A 20,458-nucleotide genomic window follows, 5' to 3' on the forward strand; every position below is an offset into this window, starting at 1 on the left:
AACAGGGAGCCCAGTGTTGGACTCAGTCCCAGGACCCTGAGATCATGACCTGAGCTGAAGACAGATGCTTAACTGATTGAGCCACACAGGTGTCCCTTGACATGCCTTCTCCCCTACGCTTATTGATTTCTAGCTTTTGATTTAAGAGATGTGGGACTCTTCCTTTCATTTGAACACATGGAGGCCATTAAAGGGTTATTAACTGGCCTAATTTAAATATCATTGTATCTCAAGGAATAGGGAAACCCTAGGAGATGGAGAGAGAGAGGATAACAGCTGGTCAGTGGAGTAGACAGATGACACATAATATTTATCAAGTTCACCATTTTATATGGGTGTTGTTAATGATACCTTAAGACAGTTACAGTAGTAACATCAAAGATCACTGAGCATAGATTACCATAACAAATATAATAATGGAAAAATTTGAAAATTTGAAATACTGTGAGAATTACCAAATGTGACCCAGAGACATGAAGTGAGCCAATGCTGTTGGAAAAATGGTGCCAATAGACTTTCTCAAAGCAAGCCTGTCACAAAACTTTAATCTGTAAAAAAGACAATATCTGTGAAGCACAATAAAGTGAAGCACATAAAATAAGATATTCCTGTACCTTTTTTTGTTTTATAAATATTAGCAAGCAGATATATATGTTCTTAATCTACCTTCTTTTTATACAGAAGATAGTATGCTATATACCTTTTTTGTACCATCTTTTTTTCTTAACAATATATCTTGGAAATGGCTCCATATCAGTTCATGGAGATTTTTAATTCTTTTAAAAAATATCTGTATAACTCCACTGTGTGTATACCAGTATTCAATCAATTCTCTGTTGATGGACATTTGGATTGTTTCCAGTATCTTGTTATGGCAAGTGATGCTACAGCGAATAACTTTGGTGCATATATTGTTTAGTTTTGATGGGGGTGTATCTTTAGGAAAGACCCCCTAAAGTACAATTGCTGGATAAATTAAAAAGGCATATATAATTTTGGTTTTGCACAATTGCCGTCTTTAAGATTTCTATCATTTCCCAATTTTAACAGCACTATATGAGAGTATTTTTCCACAACCTGATGAGTATATCATCAAGCTTTTATACTTTTTAGTATAGTTTTAATTATATTTTAAAATATGAATGAAATGGAACATTTTTTCCATTTGCTAAAGGACAGTATGCTTCCCCCCCATGAGTTGTCCATGTCTTTTGTTCATTTTTCTTTTGTTTTGATCTTTTTCTTAAGTTTTAAAGGTTATTTTATATATTCAGAAGAGTAGTGCTAAGTGGTATGAGTTGTAACTATTTTTATCCTAGTTTTTTTATGTAGCTTTGACTATTTATTGTGTATTTTACCTCATTTTTAAAAAGATTTTATTTATTTATTTGACGGAGAGAGAGAGCAAGCGAGCAGTGTCACAAGTAGGCAGAGATGCAGGCAGAGAGAGAGGGGAAAGCAGGCTCCCTGCTGAACAGAGAGCCTGATGCGGGGCTCAATCCCAGGACCCTAAGATCATGACCTGGGCCAAAGGCAGAGGGTTAACCCACTGAGCCACCCAGGCACTCTTACCTCATATTTTTAAAAATGTAGTTGAATATGTGAGCTTTTGTATCAGTGAGAATTGCTTTTCTTGCTCTAAGATTATAAAGGCATTCTCTCACATTTCTTCAGGTAATTGAGTATGGTTCCCTTCTTTTGAATTATGTTCCTTTTGGAATTCATTCTAGTACAGTAGTTGCTCCTTATCAGTGGGAAATACATTCCAAAACCACCAGTGGTTGACTGACATTCAGTACTGAACCCTGTTCATATTTTGTTTTTTCCTATACCTATACCTATGATAAAGTTTAATTTATAAATTAGACATAGTAAGAGATTAACAACAATAGAACAATTATAACATAATAAGCTTTATGAATGTGATCTTTCTCTCAAAATATGTTATTTACTGTATTCACCCTTCTTGTGATGATGTAAGATGATTAATTGCCTATGGAATGAGATGAAGTTAGGTGAATGCTATAGGCATTTTGATTTAGTATGAAGCTACTACTGACCTTCTGATATTTCATTATCATCTTGACCATGGTTAACTGTGGATAACTAAAACCATGGAAAGTGATATAAAGCATGTAAGAGTTCTTAAGTTCTTTATATTGCAGAATAATATTCTGCTGTATGGATGTACTGCATGTCTTCATCAATTAATGGACATTTCGTATATTTTTGATTTTTGGCTATAATGAGTAATGCTGCTGTGAACATTGACTGGCACTAACATAGTCCTCTACATACGGACATTTCTCAAAGAGAGTCATAGAATGCATATTTGTACTCGAGGTAGGAATGATGCCCTTGAAATTGATGCTCAAGGAATACCATATTGGAGAGACTGAGTTATAAGTTCTACTAGTTTTATTTGGAAATAAAGATTCTGTAGAAAATAATAAGGATGATAAAGGTGATGATGAAAGTGAAAATCATAATGGTGGTGGATATAATCATAGTGCCACTGTGCAGAACACTTTCCATTTCTTACTTAGTTCTTGAAATAATTCCATTCAGTAAGTTCTATTATTACTGTTATTATAAGATGAGAAAGTAAGACAGTTTAAGATACTTGTTTACCATCAGAAAGTAAGTGATAGGATGAGATTATATTCTAAGTGTTTACAGAGATTGCTTTTTTTTTTTCTTTTTAGATCAGTTTAAGGTTCACAGCAAAACATAGAGGGAAGTGCAGAGATTTCTTATATACCCTCTGCTACCTTACATGTATAGCTTCCTCTCTTACTAATAACCCCCACCAGAGTGATACATTTGTTACAATTGGTGAATCTACATTGACATTTCATGCTTACCTAAAGCCTGTAGTTTACATTAAGATCCACTCTTGCTGTTGTATATTTTATGGGTTTTAACAAATGTATAATGACATATATCCACCATTATAGTATCATACAGAGTATTTTCACTGCCTTAAAAATGCTCTGTGCTTGGTCTGTTCATCCCTGTTTTGTCCCCAACCCCTGGCAACTATTGATCTTTTTACTGTTTCCATAGTTTTGCCTTTTCCAGAATGTCATATAGTTGGAATCATATAAGATTTTCTTCTTCCACGTAATAGTATGCACTTACGTTTCCTTCATGTCTTTCCATGGTTTGATTAGATAATTTCTTATTAATACTGAGTAATAGTCCTTTGTCTGGGTGCACCACAGTTTATTTATCCATTCACTTACTGAAGTACTTCTTGATTGCTCCAGAGTTTTGCCATTATAAGTAAAACTACCATAAATAGCTGGTGCATGTTTTTATGTAGACTTAAGTTTTCAACTCTTAGGGTATATACCAAAGAGCATGATTTTTGGATTATATGGTAAGAGTATATTTATATATTCTTATATATAAATATATATATATATATATATATATATGGAAGTGTGTGTGTGTGTGTGTGTGTGTGTGTATATCCTTATATATAAGTAACCACCAAAATATTTTCCAAGCTGGCTGTGTCCTTTACATTCTCACCAGCAGTAAGTGAGAATTTCTGTGCTCCACATCATCACCAGTATTTGGTGCTGTCAGTGTTCCACATTTCTGGTTAGTCTAACAGGTGTGTAGTGATCTTATGGTTATTTTATTTATTTTAGAACAGAACTATTTTAGAATAGAAACTAAAATAACCTGTTACACAGTTAGTCACAAATACAGTCCTCGAGTTTTTTTTGCCCATACACATAAGTATTGTCTAAATAAATAAAATAAATTTATTTTAATTTGCAATTTCCTGATGACATATGTGGAACATCTTTTCATATACTATTTTCCATCTGTTCATCTTTTTTGGTGAGGTGTCAAGGTCTTTAGCCCATTTTTTAATTATACTGTTTTTTTAAATAGTTGAGTTTTAAGAATTCTTGGTATATTTTAGATACCAATCCTTTACATATATCTTTTCAAATATTTTCTCCCTGTCTGTGGCTTGTCTTATTATATTAACTATTGTCTTTTACAGAGCATAAATATTTCATTTTAATGAAGTCCAGTTTGTCAGTTCTTTCTGTCATGGATCATGACTTGGGTATTATATAAAAGTCATTGCCATACCCAAGATCATCTAGGTTTTCCACTATGTTATCTACAAGGAGTTTTATTGTTTTACATTTCACATTAGGTCAGTAATCCGTTTTCAGTTAATTTTTGTGAAGGGTGTAAGATCTAGGTCCAGATTCGTTTTTTAAATATGTGATGCCCAGTTAATGCACCATTTGTTGAAAAGACTTTCTTTTCTCCCTTGTACTACTTTTGCTTTTTTGTTGAGATCAATTGACTATATTTATGTGGGTTTGTTTCTGAGCTTTTGATTCTGGTCCATTGATCTATTTGTTTATTCTTTCATTAATACTACACTGTTTCTGTTACTATTGCTTTACAGTAAATCTTAAAATTGGATGATATCAGCCCTCCAACTTTGTTATTCTCTTTCAATATTGTATTGGCTATCCTGTGTCTTTTGCCTCTTCATTTAAACTTTAGAATCAGTTTGCCAATATCCACAAAATAACTTACTGAGATTTTGCTTGGTATTGCAATGAACTTATAAATTAATTTGGGAAGAACTGACACCTTGACAATATTTTCTTCCTATCCATGAACATGGACTGTCTCTCCATTTCTTTAGTTTTTCTTTGATTTCTTTTATCAAAGTTTTATAGTCTTCCTCATAGATCTTATACCTTATATCATAGATCTTATACCTTATACCATTTGTACCTGAGTTTTTCATTTTTTGTGTGCTAATATAATTGGTATTGTATTTTTAATTTCAAATTCCACTTGTTCATTGCTGAGATATAGAGCAATAATGGGGCGTCTGGGTGGCTCAATGGGTTAAAGCCTCTGCCTTCAGCTCAGGTCATGATCCCAGGGTCCTGGGATCAAGTTCCGCATTGGGCTCTCTGCTTAGCAGGGAGCCTGCTTCTCTGTCTCTCTCTGCCTGCCACTCTGCCTACTTGTGATCTCCATCTGTCAAACAAACAAATAAATAAATAAAAAGAAAAGCATTAACTTCTATATATTAACTTTGTATGCTCCTACTTTGCTATTATCAATTATTAGCTTTCAGAGTCTTTTTGTTCAGGTTTTCAGATTTTCTTTATAAATGATCATGTCATCTGCAAACAAAGATAGTTTTAATTCTTCCTTCCCAGTCTATTTATCTTTATGTCCTTTTTGTGTTTTAACATTTTAGTTATAACTTACAGGACAATGTTGAAAAGGAGTCGTGAATGAGACATCCTTGCCTCGTACCTGATCTTAGTTGGAAAACTTCGAATTTCTCACCATAAAGTATGATGTTAGCTGTAGGTTTTTAAAGACCTTCTTTATCAAGTTGGGGAAGTTCCTCTCTATTCCTAGTTTACTGAAGGTTTTTATCATGAATGTGTTTTGGATTGTGTAAAATACTTTTTCTTTATCTGTGGATATGATTCTGTGATTTTTCTTTTTTTAGCTTACTGATACAATAGATTATATTAATTGATTTTTGAGTATTGAACCATTCTTGTCAGAGCTTGTCCTTCTGGCCATCCTGTAATAAGGTTCTATTGAGCTTATATAAGAGACAATCTACTTTGTAGGAGACTAGTCTATCCTAAACAGAAAGACTTTATCATGAGTATGCCTAAAACACCATCATCCATGTCTGATGCTCTTGATGTTGAAAATTTAGAATCTCAGCACACAACACGTAGATCTCTAGACCTTGACCCTTTGGGTTATTTCAACATAATGTGTCTCATTTTCTTTCTAGCCATAGTACTGAGAGTCATAAAAAATATTTTGGAGGAGAGCCTTACAATATTTTTACCTATATATAGTCAAAATAAGATATGAAGTGGTGCCTGGGTGACTTAATCGGGTAAGCATCTGCCTTTGGTGCAGGTCATGGTCCCAGAGTTCTGCGATCAAGCCCTGCATTGGGCTCCCTGTTCTGTGGGGAATCTGCTTCTCCCTCTCCCTTCTCCCCACTCGCTCTCTCTTTCTCTCAAAAAAATAAATAAAAATCTTGAAAAAAAAGGTAAGATATGAATATTAGCATATGTCCGTCCTTTCTTCCTTCTTTCCTTCCTTCCCTTCTTTCTTTTAAAAAGATTTATTGGGGCACCTTGGTGGCTCAATTGGTTGGGCAACTGCCATTGGCTCAGATCATGATCCTGGGTTCTGGGATTGAGCCCTGCATCTGGCTCCTTGCTCAGCGGGGAGCCTGCTGCTCCCTTTCCCTCTGCCTGCTACTCTACCTGCTTATGCTCTCTCTGTCAAATAATTAAAATCTTTTAAAAAATAATAAAACAATAAAAAGATTTATTAATTTATTTATTTGAGAGAGAACAAGAGAGAGAGCACAAGCAGGTGAGGGGCAGAGGGTGAGGGAGAAGCAGGCTTCCAGCTGAGCAGGAAGCCCAATGAAAGTTTCGATCCCAGGAACCCAGAACCATGATCTGAGCCAAGGCAGATACTTAAGCAACTGAGCCACCCAGGTACCCCTCTTTTTCTCTTTCTTTCTTATCTGTCTCTATCTATCTACCCCTAATATATACTTTTTTATGTATAGTATAATTTGTACTTAGTTTGCCAGGTTTTAATGTTTGCATTCATGTACAACTTAATGAACAATATTTTTATTTTGTATCAGGATAATCTAGAATTTTTCTTTTTAGTGATTTTGAAAGTAAAGTATGTAGATTAACATCCAGTTTATAAGTGAACTTCATGGTACGTGTATTGAGTACAAACTTTATTCTTGGTTTCAGTTTGCTTCTATACACCTATTTTTCTTTTGCTTCTTCCTTGTTTATTTTGTTCTATTTTTGGATATTTTAAGTTACTTTAAAAATATTTTATGATAAAACACAATATAAATAAATGATAAAATATATTTGCATTATCATCCAGTATTTACTTCATATTATTATTTATGAACTATTGAGAGATACATTTAATACTTTAGCTTGAAAATAGTCACTTGCCCCAAGTAAACCAAAACAATGTTCATTGCATATAATTTGTTTCTAGCCACAGGGATTGTAAAATGGAGAGGTAAGAATGGAGCTGGCTTTTCATTTTTAAAATAATTTACAAGGCTGTAAACTCTGTGATATATTAATTTTCCTAAACCTGTTAACAGATTATTTAAAATTAAATTTATTTTCATCTTTAAATATTTTGAAGAGGTGGATACAATGTCTGGAAACATTTGTCAGAAAAAACTTTTAGTTTTCCTTACAGATGTAGTAGGCAGCAATGTATAAATACCAAATGTATCATAATTTAGGAAGAGAGCAAAAGGCTATTTTCTGTTTCAACTGGAAGTTATGAAGAGTTGGATTTTTCCCTGAGAAGCTATTTATTTGCTGAGATTACTATGGTAGCAGATTTTACAAGAAGTTCAAGATCTCTATAAATAGTTATTAAAAAAAGAAACTATAGATGTCATTTAAGTGTAACACTGAAACCATATAAGCCAGTTCATTTTTTAAAATGGCTGATTGCATAAATGATTAACTATGAAGAGTTGTTTAATTAAAAAGTTAGTCCTAGGGCACCTGGATGGCTCAGTCAGTGGAGTGACTGGCTCTTGATTTCGGCTCAGGTCAAGATCTTGGTGTTCTGAGATAGAGCTCTGCATTGGGCTCGGGCCTCAGCAGGGAGTCTGCTTGAGGTTCTCTCTCCTTCTCTATCCCTACTTCCTATCCTCTCTTTTTCTCTCTAAAATAAATAAATCTTTAAAGAAGAAAAATTTATACAGTCCTATGAAGTAATATTTGAAATTGTTCTGATTTTCTAGTTCCTGGGATGAAAAGTCAGTAACATTTTATAATTTTCCAATTGGCATATCAAATTCATAGTCTTTCAGAAAATGATCTTTATTTGTAAGGTACTAAAAGTTAGAGTAATGATCATCCATAAGGCAAAGTATGTATCTTTAAATACTATCTTTGGGAATATGCCATCGTATCATATGTGTTTTCATGAGGTACTTATGTTTTTCCTTGAGTATGTGTCCTGTAATGGACATTTCTATTTCTTGCCTCTGTGACCAGCATCTATTTTCTCTTTAGGTAAGAGAACCAGTTTTTTTGTTTGTTTCTTTGTTTTCAGGAGACAACAACTCCTCTCTTCCAATCAGTCTGTATAGTTTGGGTGTCAGTCTGTATAGTTTGGAAGGGCCTGAGTCTGCCTTGTGACTCTAAAGAGCATAAAAACTCAGATTGGACCAAGGAAAAAACTAATTTGCCATGGCAAGGATGAATATATGATCCAAACCAGGTCATGATGAGGGAACATCAGTCTTGGCCATTTTGGAGGAACTTCTGGGAAGATGTGGTTTCTCTCCACTAGGGTTGCTAAGCTAAAAGGTTGTAAGTGGGAAGTTTCTGTTGTTCATATTTGCCACAGTATGGGAGAGCTTCCCTGAGAACATTATGGTATCAGAAAAAAGGAAATGGAAAAAGAGAGTGTTCTGTTTATTTTTTGTATCCTCTGGATCTAGCTATACCTATAGCTAGATATACCTCTGAATTGCTTAGCCACTTGAGCCACTCTTTTACCTCATTTTGCTTGAGCTAGTTTGAATTACGGTGTTGTCACTTGCCAAGAAGGCTGGAAGGTTTAGGTGGACCACTGTACTGTGGCTTATAGTAAATGATTTAATAATAAGATACAGTTTTACTAAGGTGAAGCCTATGTATCTTAATGGAGGAGATTATTGAGGCAATTATCCTGACAATTCAAAAAAACCTTTAATTACTTACCTGTTTTCCACTGAATTATTTGTATTTTTAAAGTTTTAAATAGCAGAACAATTTAGCCTTGATTGATACTAATCTTCAATGGACAAAAGGAAAAGGACAGCAAGATAAAGCATAAAGAGCACAAGGTTAAGAGTGAGAAAATGAATTCTGCTCAGCTGGTTTTAAAGGGAATATTCAAAAAGAATTGGGAAGAGTTCTAATAGGCAATTGGCATAAGACACAGAAGTCTGAGTCAGCAGACATTCCAAGCCTACTTTGGTGTGCTTTTCATTCCTCTCCATTCCCACTAATATACTTTTACATCTTGATGATGTCCTAATGTTTTTAAATCATTAGCATGATTTCCTATACTTTTGTTTGTTTTAGAACACTTTTAGTCTCCTTTTGTGCATTTAATAATTGTGCATTTAATTTAGATGTGCATTTAATAATTTAGTTAGAGCTGGAATTCTTTATTACCCTACTCTTGGCTATACAGAATTTATGTAATTTGGGAGTTGCCTATTATTATGTCTTCTAGTACTGTGGAAACCATGTAAGGATCTCAGTGATATCTTTGACCTAGAGAAGCGAGAACTACTTGGATGCATCTGGGAACATTTTCCAGCCCTAAGTAAACAGTGCTATAACAATGTCAATCTTGTATGACACAAGATCCTTAGATGTCTGAAAAGAGATATCAGAAGCTTACTTCTTTTGCCTGTCTTGGCAATTGACCCTATTTTGCTTTTTTATGAGATGTGTTTTATATATACCTTTATATATATGTACACATACACACACACATATAGATATCTTTATATAGAGATACACATATGGGTGTTTATATATTGGTATATACATATAAACTGGTGTGTGTATATAAGGGTATAGATACATAAATAAAATATTTTATATATAAAGGTATATCTATGCATATGTGTTTATATGTATAAACATACCCTTTTATAGCTTTTTATATGTATAAACATTTTTGTGTGCTACTCCTTTGGATAGGGTTTATTATATGACTTTGCCTGCCTATATATAATAATACAAAGTATCTTCAGTACTAAATGTGTCTTTGTTTTGTCTATTTGTCTATTGCCTACTGACCACTTAGAGGTCAAACCTACTGAGCAGTGCCCATTAGTAGTAACAGGTTCTATTCTTGTTTTTTTCACTTCCTTGCCTATATGACCTTGGGTGAGGCACTTTGCTTACCTAGGTATTTGCCACAAAGATATTTTCAACTCTCAATATTTTATTCTCTCAGAATTTTTTAGTTCATTCTAATATTAACACCAGAAATATTTTGGGCTGAAAAATGTGGGTAAAAACTGAGTAATTAATCTATCATATTGTGGATTTACAAGTAAATGCACATTCCAGTGGATCAGAGCCCGTTCTGAAACATTTTGTTTATTTTTGATAGAAGTTTGCCCTTCATATACCTGCCACCTTGAATTCTCTTACCTTGTTAATCTCCCAGTTTGAACAGTAACATGTTATTTTAATGTTGCCACTTGTAATAGAGATAGACCAGTTCCTGACAATAACTTGTACAGACTGGTGACATGTTTGAAAATAACATAGCTTTTCTTAGAAGGGTACTGTCTTTTGATTGCATCATTGGTTTTTTTCCCTTCTGCCATTCTCTTTCTTACCAAGTATACTGTGAACTTCTTAATCAATATTATCAAGGATATATGAGAAAGCTAGCATTCCTCTGGGAATATTATTTGTGTTGTTTCTCTCTAAAAACACAATGGAAAAAGAGGCTCTGTGATTTCCATGCAGTCTTTCAGGTAATTAAAATACTAAATTTTAGCACAATTATATGTTCTAGCTGTAAAACAACCACTTGATAATCTTAACATTAATTAATAATTGTAAATATTAAAATAAAGAAGAGACACTTTCAAAATTAGTATCACTAAATTGGCATCATAAATTAGTAATTATGACTTTGAGGTTATGAATGATACATATTTAAGGACAATTAATGAACAAAATCTTTTTGTGTATCCTCTTCAGGAGTTAATATTAGCTCAAATAATCCAGTTCACTGTAGCAGGAACCTTACCTTTGTCAACGTTTGCATTATACTTAGAATCCTAAGGCTAAATGGGACCTGATCCAATTTCTGTGTTTTATACATGATGAAACTTAGGGGTAAATGACTTGGCTAACATGAAGTAGTATTGGAGGTAAGATAATTTCATGGATCTTGTAGTAACCATTTGTTTATTAAAAAGTAACTCATCAACAGTGTAGGAGGGTTCCCCTTTCTCCACATCCTCGCCAGCCTCTGTCATTTCCTGACTTGTTAATTTTAGCCATTCTGACTGGTGTGAGGTGGTATCTCATTGTGGTTTTGATTTGTATTTCCCTGATGCCAAGTGATATGGAGCACTTTTTCATGTGTCTGTTGGCCATCTGGATGTCTTCTTTACAGAAATGTCTTTTCATGTCTTCTGCCCATTTCTTGATTGGATTATTTGTTCTTTGGGTTTTAACCCACTGAGCCACCCAGGTGCCCCAGTAGTCTATTTTCTTTTGGTTATGAGTTGTTTGTGGATAAATGAAATTTCCGTATAAGCAGATGTCACATTTAAAAATTTCTCCAAATGCTAAGGCCTTTGTTTTTAATATAAAGTTTATATTTATAGTTTTATTTCTTTTATAATGCAATAGTTTAGCCAATGAATCATGCTTCTTCCCTTTAGGTTACACCTATGTTTGAGGATTGGACTACTATTGATTGGTATCGATTTTTCTGTTTATGGGAGAAATTGCCAACTTCTATGAAACGGGTGGCAGAGCTGGTGGGAATTGAAGAAGGGTTCTTGGCTCGCTGTGTGAAAGGAAAAGTTGTAGCCAGAACTGAGAGACAGCATCGCCAGATGGCCATCCATAAAAGGTAAATACCAACAAGCCTTGACTGTCCAGTGTTTAATACAGTTTTAGATATATAGTAGTTGTTGAGTTTATTATAGTCACTTTCATTATTATTAAAATAAAAGTTTTAGGGGTGCCTGGGTGGCTCAGTCAGTAAGTTTCTGCCTTTGGCTCAGGTCATGATCCCAGGGTCCCGGGATGGAGCCCCGTATCAGGCTTTCTGCTCAGTGGGGAGTCTGATTCCCCTTCTTCCTCTTCCTCTCCCCTGGTTTGTGCTCTCTCTCATGCACTGTCTCTCAAATAAATAAAATCTTTTTTAAAAAAGAAATAAGATCAAAGTTTTGGCTGAATAAATTGTCATTTTCTTGTGTTCACTGAATTTATCAATATTTTGGATTCTCCTTTAACACTTGTTTAGAATCCATTATAGATGAAGACCTTTTAAAGTAAAACCTTTAAGGGACTCCTGGGTGTCTCAGTCACTTAGGTGTCTGTCTTCAGCTTAGGTCATTGTCCCAGAATTCTGGGATCATGCCCCACATCTGACTCTGCTCAGTGGGGAACCTGCTTCTCCCTCTCTCTCTGCTTGCTGCTTCCCCTGCTTGTGTTCTCTTTCTCTCTCTCACTCTGTCAAAATAAATAGAAACAAAATCTTAAAAAAATAAAGTAGAACATTTATTTTATTTACTTAAAGATGTGAATTAGAACTGACAACTTAGAGCAGCTTCATTTGAGGATATGCTCTGTATCATAAATGATTGATTGTTACCATGAAAGAGTGAATTAAAAGATTCAGATGGGGAAACTGAATCATTTACCTTCTTTGAAATATAATAAAATTATTTTTCTTAATGGTAGTCTCTAGTAAATTATTTGCTGCATAAGTGTAAATTTTGTAAGGATTTATATACTTGGACTATTTGTGGTACTATTGTCATTCAAGTCATTACTGGTTTTTATTTTCAAATTCTGTCTTTTTTTGATATATGAATAGGTGGTCATATAACTGTGTATCAAATATTCTTTTAAATTTTTTGTGCCATTCTATTTCTTGAACTAAGTCTTATTTCTTGAAATCAGTTAGCATTATTAAAATATGGAGGAGATCTTTTTATTATATAAATATTAGTTCCTTGCTATGCTATAGTACTAATGTATGTCAGAAGTTATTCGATAAACATTGAGCTCAGTCTTTGTCCACTAATCCTATATCCCATTAGGAACCTTCTCAGAGTGTATAAATCCTCTCTTGCCTTTTTGCTTCTTTCTTGTTTCTTAGCATATGTTGTATCTTCATTGTAGACCTCTCTTACCATACTTATGGTGATTTACTTTCCAGGTTTTTTACCAGTCTTGTGCTATTAGATTTAATCAGTGAAGTTCCCTTAAAGGAAATTAACCAGAAATACGGATGCAGTCGTGGACAGATTCAATCTTTACAACAGTCAGCTGCTGTTTATGCAGGTCAGTTAAACAAGGGTTTCCACATTTATTTGAGACTCTGTGGTTTGAGGTCAAGTTAAGATTACTTTTTTTTTTCAAATTCCATTTTATTTTAGGCTTCTCTAAAAGTGAGGGGATCATGGGAAGCTGTAATTGTCATCATAACACCTAAAACTATGGCATCCCTGGGTTTAGTTATCCTGCTCCAGAGGATTGGCAGCTAGTGGAGTAGTTGGACCTTTGTTTCCCCTTCTGTTGCTTAGCAACTGCTGACCATCCTCCTTTCTGTTTTTTTTTTTTTTTCCGTTTTCCCTGTTACAAGAAGAAATAGACACGAAGTTGTCAACAGTTTCCCTTTTGTCACCAAGTTACTGGTTTATATTTGTTATTGACTAGGTGGATGGCAAATGGAGAGGGATTTCTGGATTTCTCTTGGACTGTTCTAAATATCTCTTCTCTAGGAAAGGACTGTTCTCTCCTTAATAAATCTAAACTCCTATCTCTAAGCAAGGCAAACAGGGAAGTTCTGGGTCTGATTTTGCCAAGAAATCCTTATAGGCCCTTAGGAAGGAAACTGTGGGCTGCTGGAAAAGTATGTGGTGTATATGTATAAAAGGTTTCATTGTGAAAGTGTGTGCATATGTGAGCATACTGAGGGAAAGGTGGGAGGAGAAGGTCATAAAAAGGGAGAGATTCTTCAACTCATTGGCATGAAAGATCTCAAATTGCCTGTGGGGCTAATGTTTTCATAGGGAAGTGATTTTCTTAATGACTTGGCATTGGCTCTTCTGGCTTCTGTATTTCATGGGGAATAGCTATTGAGCTAGACAGCCTTTCCTTGATGAAAATATCAGTGGGAGCTTCACTTTTTGTACTCCTCTTAGCACTTGAATATTTAAATCAGCTCTATTTTTCTGTAGTTGAAAAGAGTCCCTCACCTATTTTTAAGAGTTCTCTCTTCCTTAAAAAGAAAGTAAGGAAGAAAGAATGAGAGGAATGAGAAGTGGGGGCTTTTTGTTTGTTTTGTGTTAACATGCTCTACCTCAGTTGTTTCAAATATAAAGTTCATGATGAGGAATAAATGAGATGACATTTAATGTGTTTAGCTCATCTGTTGACCAGTTAGCTAGGGTTTTAACATGTGTCTACTTTCCTGTTACTTACATTTTTTGACTCTTTAAACTTTACAATTCTGCACGAAAACAAACAACACAACAAAACAAAAGTAAATCTAAAGAAATAGAGAATTATCTATAAAGAATTTTAATTCAATAAATATTCTATGATTATTCTAGGTATGATTACAGTATTTTCCAACCGCCTGGGCTGGCACAACATGGAGCTACTACTTTCTCAATTTCAGAAGCGTCTTACATTTGGCATCCAGAGGGAGTTATGTGACCTGGTCCGGGTGTCCTTACTTAATGCACAGAGAGCCAGGTTCCTCTATGCTTCTGGTTTTCTTACTGTGGCAGATCTTGCCAGAGCAAATATTGCAGAGGTGGAGACTGTTCTGAAAAATGCTGTTCCCTTTAAGAGGTAAGAAATTCCCCCCAGTAGTTATTAAATGAAAGATCATTTTGTAAATAATAGATAGAAAATGTGCTAAAATATTTTTTGTTAGATAGTATCATGACGTACATGGTGTCAGTGGAAGAAAATGAAACTGCTTTTTCTCCCTTCAAATTGCTGTCATTTTTTGTGTGTATGTATATTTTTAAAATTGAAGTATAGGTGACCCACAATATTTTATTAGTTACAGCTATACAGTACAGTGATTTGAAAACTCTGTATGTTATGCTCCACTGCTCCACTCAGCACAAGTGTAGCTACTATCTTTCACCATAAAATGCTATTGAATACCATTGACAATATTCCCCATACTGTACATTTTGTCCCTGTGACTTAATTGTTCAATAACTGAAAGCCTCTCTCACTCCCCTTCACCCATTTTATCTATTGTCCCACCCCACCCCTCTGGCAACCATCAGTGTGTTCTATGTATTTATGGGCCTATTTTGCTTTTGGTTTGTTTTGCTTTTTAGATTCTACATCTAAAAGAAATCCTATGGTATTTGTCTTTCTCAGTCTGACTTACTTCACTTGGCATAATACTCTCTAGGTTTATCCATGTTGTCCAAAATGGCAAGATCTCATATTTTTTATGGTGGAGTAATATTTCATCATAGATAGGAATCATTGATAGATATCATAGATTGATCGATGGATCTTTATATGTTTGTTATCCATCATACATCTATGTACATATATATATTATATATGGACACCCAAGTGTTTCCTATATCTTGGCTGTTGTAAATAATGCTGCAATAAACATTGAGGTGCATACATTTTTTCAAATTAGTGTTTTTGTTTTCTTTAGGTCAATATCCAGTAGCGGGATTACTGGATTGTATGGTATTTTTATTTTAATTAAGAAAAGAAAACCATGCTGTTTTCCACAGTGGCTGGTCCAATTTACATTCCCACCAACAGTGCACAGGGGTTCCTTTTTCTCCACATCTTCACCAACATTTGTTTATTTCTTGTCTTTTTGATTCTAGGTGTTCTGAAATGTGTAAGTGATATCTCATTGTGGTTTTGGTTTGATTTCCTCAATGATTAGTGATGACAAGTAACTTTTCCTGTGTCTGTTTGCTCTCTATATGTCTTCTTTGGAAAAATGTCTATTTAGGTCCTCTGTCCATTTTTATTTTTATTTATTTATTTTTAAAAAGATTTTTAATTTATTTATTTTGACAGAGAGAGATCACAAGTAGAGAGGCAGGCAGAGAGACAGGTGGGGAAGCAGGCTCCCGCTGAGCAGGGAGCCCCTTGCGGGGCTCGATCCCAGGACTCTGAGATCATGACCTGAGCCGAAGGTAGAGGCTTTAACCCACTGAGGCACCCAGGCGTCCGCTCTCTGTCCATTTTTAAAAAGATTATTTGTTTTTTTGGTGTTGAGTCATATAAATTCTTTCCATTATTGGATATATCATTTGTGGACGTCTTCACCCATTCAATAGGTCACCTTTTCATTTTGTTGAGTCTTTCACTCACTGCGTAAAAGCTTTTTATTTTGGTATAGTCCCAAAAGTTTATTTTTGTTTTTGTTTCTCTTGTGAGAGGCGACATATGTAAAAAAATGTTGCTAAGGCCAATGTTAAAGAAATTACTACCTACATTTTCTTCTAGAAGTTTTATGGTTTTGGGTCTTTAATCCATTTTGAATTTATTTTTATATGGTGTAAGAAGTGATTCATTCTTTTGCACGGAGATGTCTAATTTCCCCTGCATCATTTATTGATGAGACTGTCATTTCCCATTGCATATTCTTACCTCTTTTGTCATAGATTAATTGACTATATGAGCATGGGTTTGTTTTGGGCTCTGTATTCTATTTCATTGATTTATATGTCTGTTTTTGTGTCAGTACCATACTATTTTCATTACTATAGCTTTGTAGTTTATCTTGAAATCTAGGATTGTGATACCTCCAGCTTTGTTCTTTCTCAAGATTGCTTTGGGTATTTAGGGTGTTTTGTGGTTTCATTCAAATTTTAGTAGTATTTACTCTAGTTTTGTGAAAAATGCTATTGATATTTTGATAGGGATTGCATTGACTCTATAGAGTGTTTGGGTAGTAGGGACATTTTAATCAATATTAATTTTTCCAATCCATGATCATGTTAATATCTTTCTATTTGTTTTTGCTGTCTTCAATTTCTTTGATCTGTGTTTTATAGTTTTTGAGTACAAGTTTTTTGGTACAATTGTAAGTGGTATTGTTTTCCTTATTTCTGTTTCTACTACATTGTTATTAGTATAAAAATGCAACTTTTTTGGTCTTAATTTTGTATTTAACTTTACTGAATTTATTCTAATAACTTTCTGGTGGATCTTTAGGGTTTTCTATGTATAGTAGCATATCACCTACAAATGGTGATAGTTTTACTTCTTCCTTGAGAGTTTAGATGTCTTGTATTCCTTTTTTGGTCTCATTGCTCTGGCTAGGCTTTCTAGCACTGTACTGAATAAAAGTAGGGAGAGCAGACACTCCTGTCTTTTTCCTGATCTCAGCTGAAAAGCTCTCAGTTTTTCACCATTGAGTATGTTAGCTGTGGATTTTTCACATGTAGCCTATATTATGTTGAGGTATGTTCTCTTTAAACTTACTTTGTTGAGAGTTTTTATCACGAACTCATCCTGAATTTTATCAAATGGTTCTTTTGTGTCTATTGAGATAATCAAATTTTCCTTTGTTGATTTGGCATATCATGTTGATTGATTTGTGAATATTGAATTAACCTTGCTTCCCCAGAGTAAATCCCATTCAGTCATGGTTGATGATCCTTTTAATGTATTGTTGAATGGTGTTTGTTAATATTTTGTTGAGGATTTTTGCATCTATATTTATCAGGAACATTGGCCTGTAAGTTTCTTTCTTTCTTTCTTTCTTTTTTTTTTTTTTTTAACGTCATTAGTTTTGGTATCAGGGTAATGCTGGCTTTGTAGAATGTATTTGGAAGTTTTCCTTTCACTTCTATTTTCTGGAATAGTTTGAAGAGAGTAGGTATTAACTCTTTTTAAAATGTTTGGTAGAACTCATCTGTGAAGTCATTTGGTCGGGGACTTCTGTTTGCTCGAGTTTGATTCCAGTTCAATTTCATTACTAGTAATTGATATATTCAGCTGCTGTGTTTCTTTCTGATTCAGTTTGGGAAGACTGTACGTTTCTAAGAATTTATCCATTTCTTCTAGTTTGTCCAATTTGTTGACAAATAATTTTTTGTAATATTCTCTTATAATTCTTTGTACTTCCGTGTTGGTTATTAATTTCCCTTTTTCATATCTGATCTTATTTGTGTCCTCTTTTTCCTTGATGAGTCTGGCTAAAGGTTTATCAGTTTTGTCTGTTCGAAGAACCAGCCCTTTTATCTTTTCTAGTGTTTTTTAAGTCTCTATTTCATTTATTTCACTCTGATCTTAATTTCCTTCCTTCTACTAACATTTACCTTATTTGTTCTCCTTTTTCCAATTCTTTCAGCTGTACATTTAGATTGTTTATTTGAGATATTTCTTGTTTCTGGAGGTCAGCCTGTATCGCTATGAATTTCTCTCTTAGAATTGTTTTCATTTTGTTCCAGAGGTTCTGGATTGTTGTCTTTTTATTTTCATTTGTCTTCATGTATCTTTTGATTTCCTTTGATTTCATCAGTGGCCCATTGAGTGTTTAGTAGTATGCTGTTTAGTCTCCACGTGTTTTTGTTTTTTTCCAGTTTTTTTTTTCTTGTGATTGATTTCTAGTTTTATACTGTTATGGTTAGAAGAGATGCTGATATGATTTTAATGTTAAATTTACTGGGACTTGTTTTATGGTCTAATGTGTGATCTATCCTGGAGAATGCTCCACATGCATTTGAACTGAATGTGTGTTCTTTTGTTTTTGTATGGGATGCTCTACATGTATCTATTAAGTACATCTGGTCTAATGTGTTATTCAAAGTCACTATTTCCTTCTTTTTCTGTCTGCATGGTCTATCCATTCATGTAAATGGGGTGTTATAGACCTGTACTATTATTGTATTACTATCAGTTTCTCTTATATATGCCTGTTAATATTTGCTTTATGTATTTGGATGCTCTAATATTGGGTGCATAGATATTTACAAATGTTATATCTTCTTTTGGATTAACCTTTTTATCCTTATATAATGCCCTTCTTTGTGTCTTTTTATAGTCTTTGTTTGAAGTCTGTTTTGTCTGGTATAAGTATTGCTACCCTGGCTTTTTTTTCCCCTCCTGTTTTTATTTGCATTGCCTGTCTTTCCATGCTTTCACTTTTGGTCTCTGTATTTTTATAGATCTGAAGTGAGTCATTTTTAGGCAGCCTACAACTGGGATTTTGTTGTTGTTGTTGTTTGTTTGCTTGTTTTAAGTAGTCTTCACACCCAGTGTGAAGTCCAGTGCAGAACTTGAACTCACAACCCTGAAATCAAGACCTAAACTGAGATCAAGAGTCAGATGCCTAACTGACTGAGCCACCCAGGTGCTCCATGGGTCTTGGTTTTGTTTTTGGGTTTTTTTTTTTTTAAGGTTTTATTTATTTGAGAGGGAAAGCATGAGCCATGGAGGTGGGGGTGGCAGAGGGAGAGGGACAAGTAGACTCATTGCTGAGCAGGGAACCCAACATAGGGTTTGATCCCAGTACCTCAAGATCATGACCTGAGCTGAAGGTAGACACTTAACCGACTGAGCCACCTATGTGCCCCCATGTCTTACTTTTTAAAATTTTTATTTCTTTAATTTATTTATTTGATGGAGAGAGAGAGTGAGTGAGCGACAGACCGAGGGAGAGGGAGAAGCAGGCCACCTGCTAAGCAGAGAGCCTAATGTGGGGCTCAGTGCCAAGACCTTAGGATCATGACCTGAGCTGAAGGCAGATGCTTAACCAAATCACCCAGGTATCCTGGATCTTATTTTTTAAATCTGTTCTACCACCCTGTCTCTTTTGATAGGACATTAGACCCACCTGTACATTTCAAGTAATTATTGATAGGCATATATTTATTACCCTTTTGTTAATTATTTTCTTGTTGTTTTTGTAGTTTTTTTTCTTTCTTTCTTTTGCTCTCTTTCCTTTGATGACTTTCTATTGTATTTTGTTGATTGTCTTTATTTGTTGTGTAACTATTACAGATTTGGGGTTTGTATTTACAATGTGGTTCATATACATTTTAAATATGTGGCGGTCTATATTAAGTCAGTGGTCACTTAAATTTGAACAAATTCTAAAAGAAAGTTTCTTTTATTTCCCTTTCCCCACATTTTTGTATATATTTTCATATTTTATATCTTTTTATTAATAATTTCTTACTTTTGATTATAGCCTTTTCTTTTTCACTTGAAGTCCCACGTGTTTTACATTTCTTGTAAAACTAGCTTAGTGATGATGAACTCCTTTAACTTTTGTGTTTTGGGGAAACTCTTTATCTTTCCTTCTGTTGTGAATGATAAGCTTGCTACAGAGAGTGTTCTTGATTTTGGGTCCCCCCACCCCTTCAGCTCTTTGAATATAGCATACCACTCTATTCTGGCCTGCGCAACATTTCTTCTGAAAAATCTGTTCATAGCCTTAAATGGTTTCCCGTGTGTGTAACTTTTTGCTTCTCCTTGCTCTTTTTAGAATTTTCTCTTTACCTTTAACCTATGACATTTTAATTATATATGTCATGGTATGGAACTCCTTAGGTTCATCTTGTTTGGAACTCTGTATCCTTCCTGAACCTGTTTTCTTTCCCCAGGTTAAGGAA

General features: G+C 34.4%; 1 protein-coding gene across 5 annotated transcripts in view; it reads left to right on the forward strand.

The window, feature by feature from the left end:
* Positions 1-20,458, forward strand: part of LOC101691920 (DNA polymerase theta) — a 136,996-nt gene that overhangs the window by 30,054 nt on the left and 86,484 nt on the right. For all 5 annotated transcript variants that reach the window (XM_045088842.1, XM_045088843.1, XM_045088844.1 and 2 more), the window contains 3 exons: positions 11,531-11,724; positions 13,042-13,166; positions 14,441-14,684. In XM_045088842.1, coding sequence (XP_044944777.1) covers positions 11,531-11,724; positions 13,042-13,166; positions 14,441-14,684 — 563 coding nt within the window. The remainder of the gene's footprint in view (positions 1-11,530; positions 11,725-13,041; positions 13,167-14,440; positions 14,685-20,458) is intronic.

The sequence above is a fragment of the Mustela putorius genome, unplaced genomic scaffold (assembly GCF_011764305.1).
Source record: "Mustela putorius furo isolate JIRA1106 unplaced genomic scaffold, ASM1176430v1.1 tig00003834_pilon_pilon_pilon, whole genome shotgun sequence".
Lineage (NCBI taxonomy): Eukaryota > Metazoa > Chordata > Mammalia > Carnivora > Mustelidae > Mustela > Mustela putorius.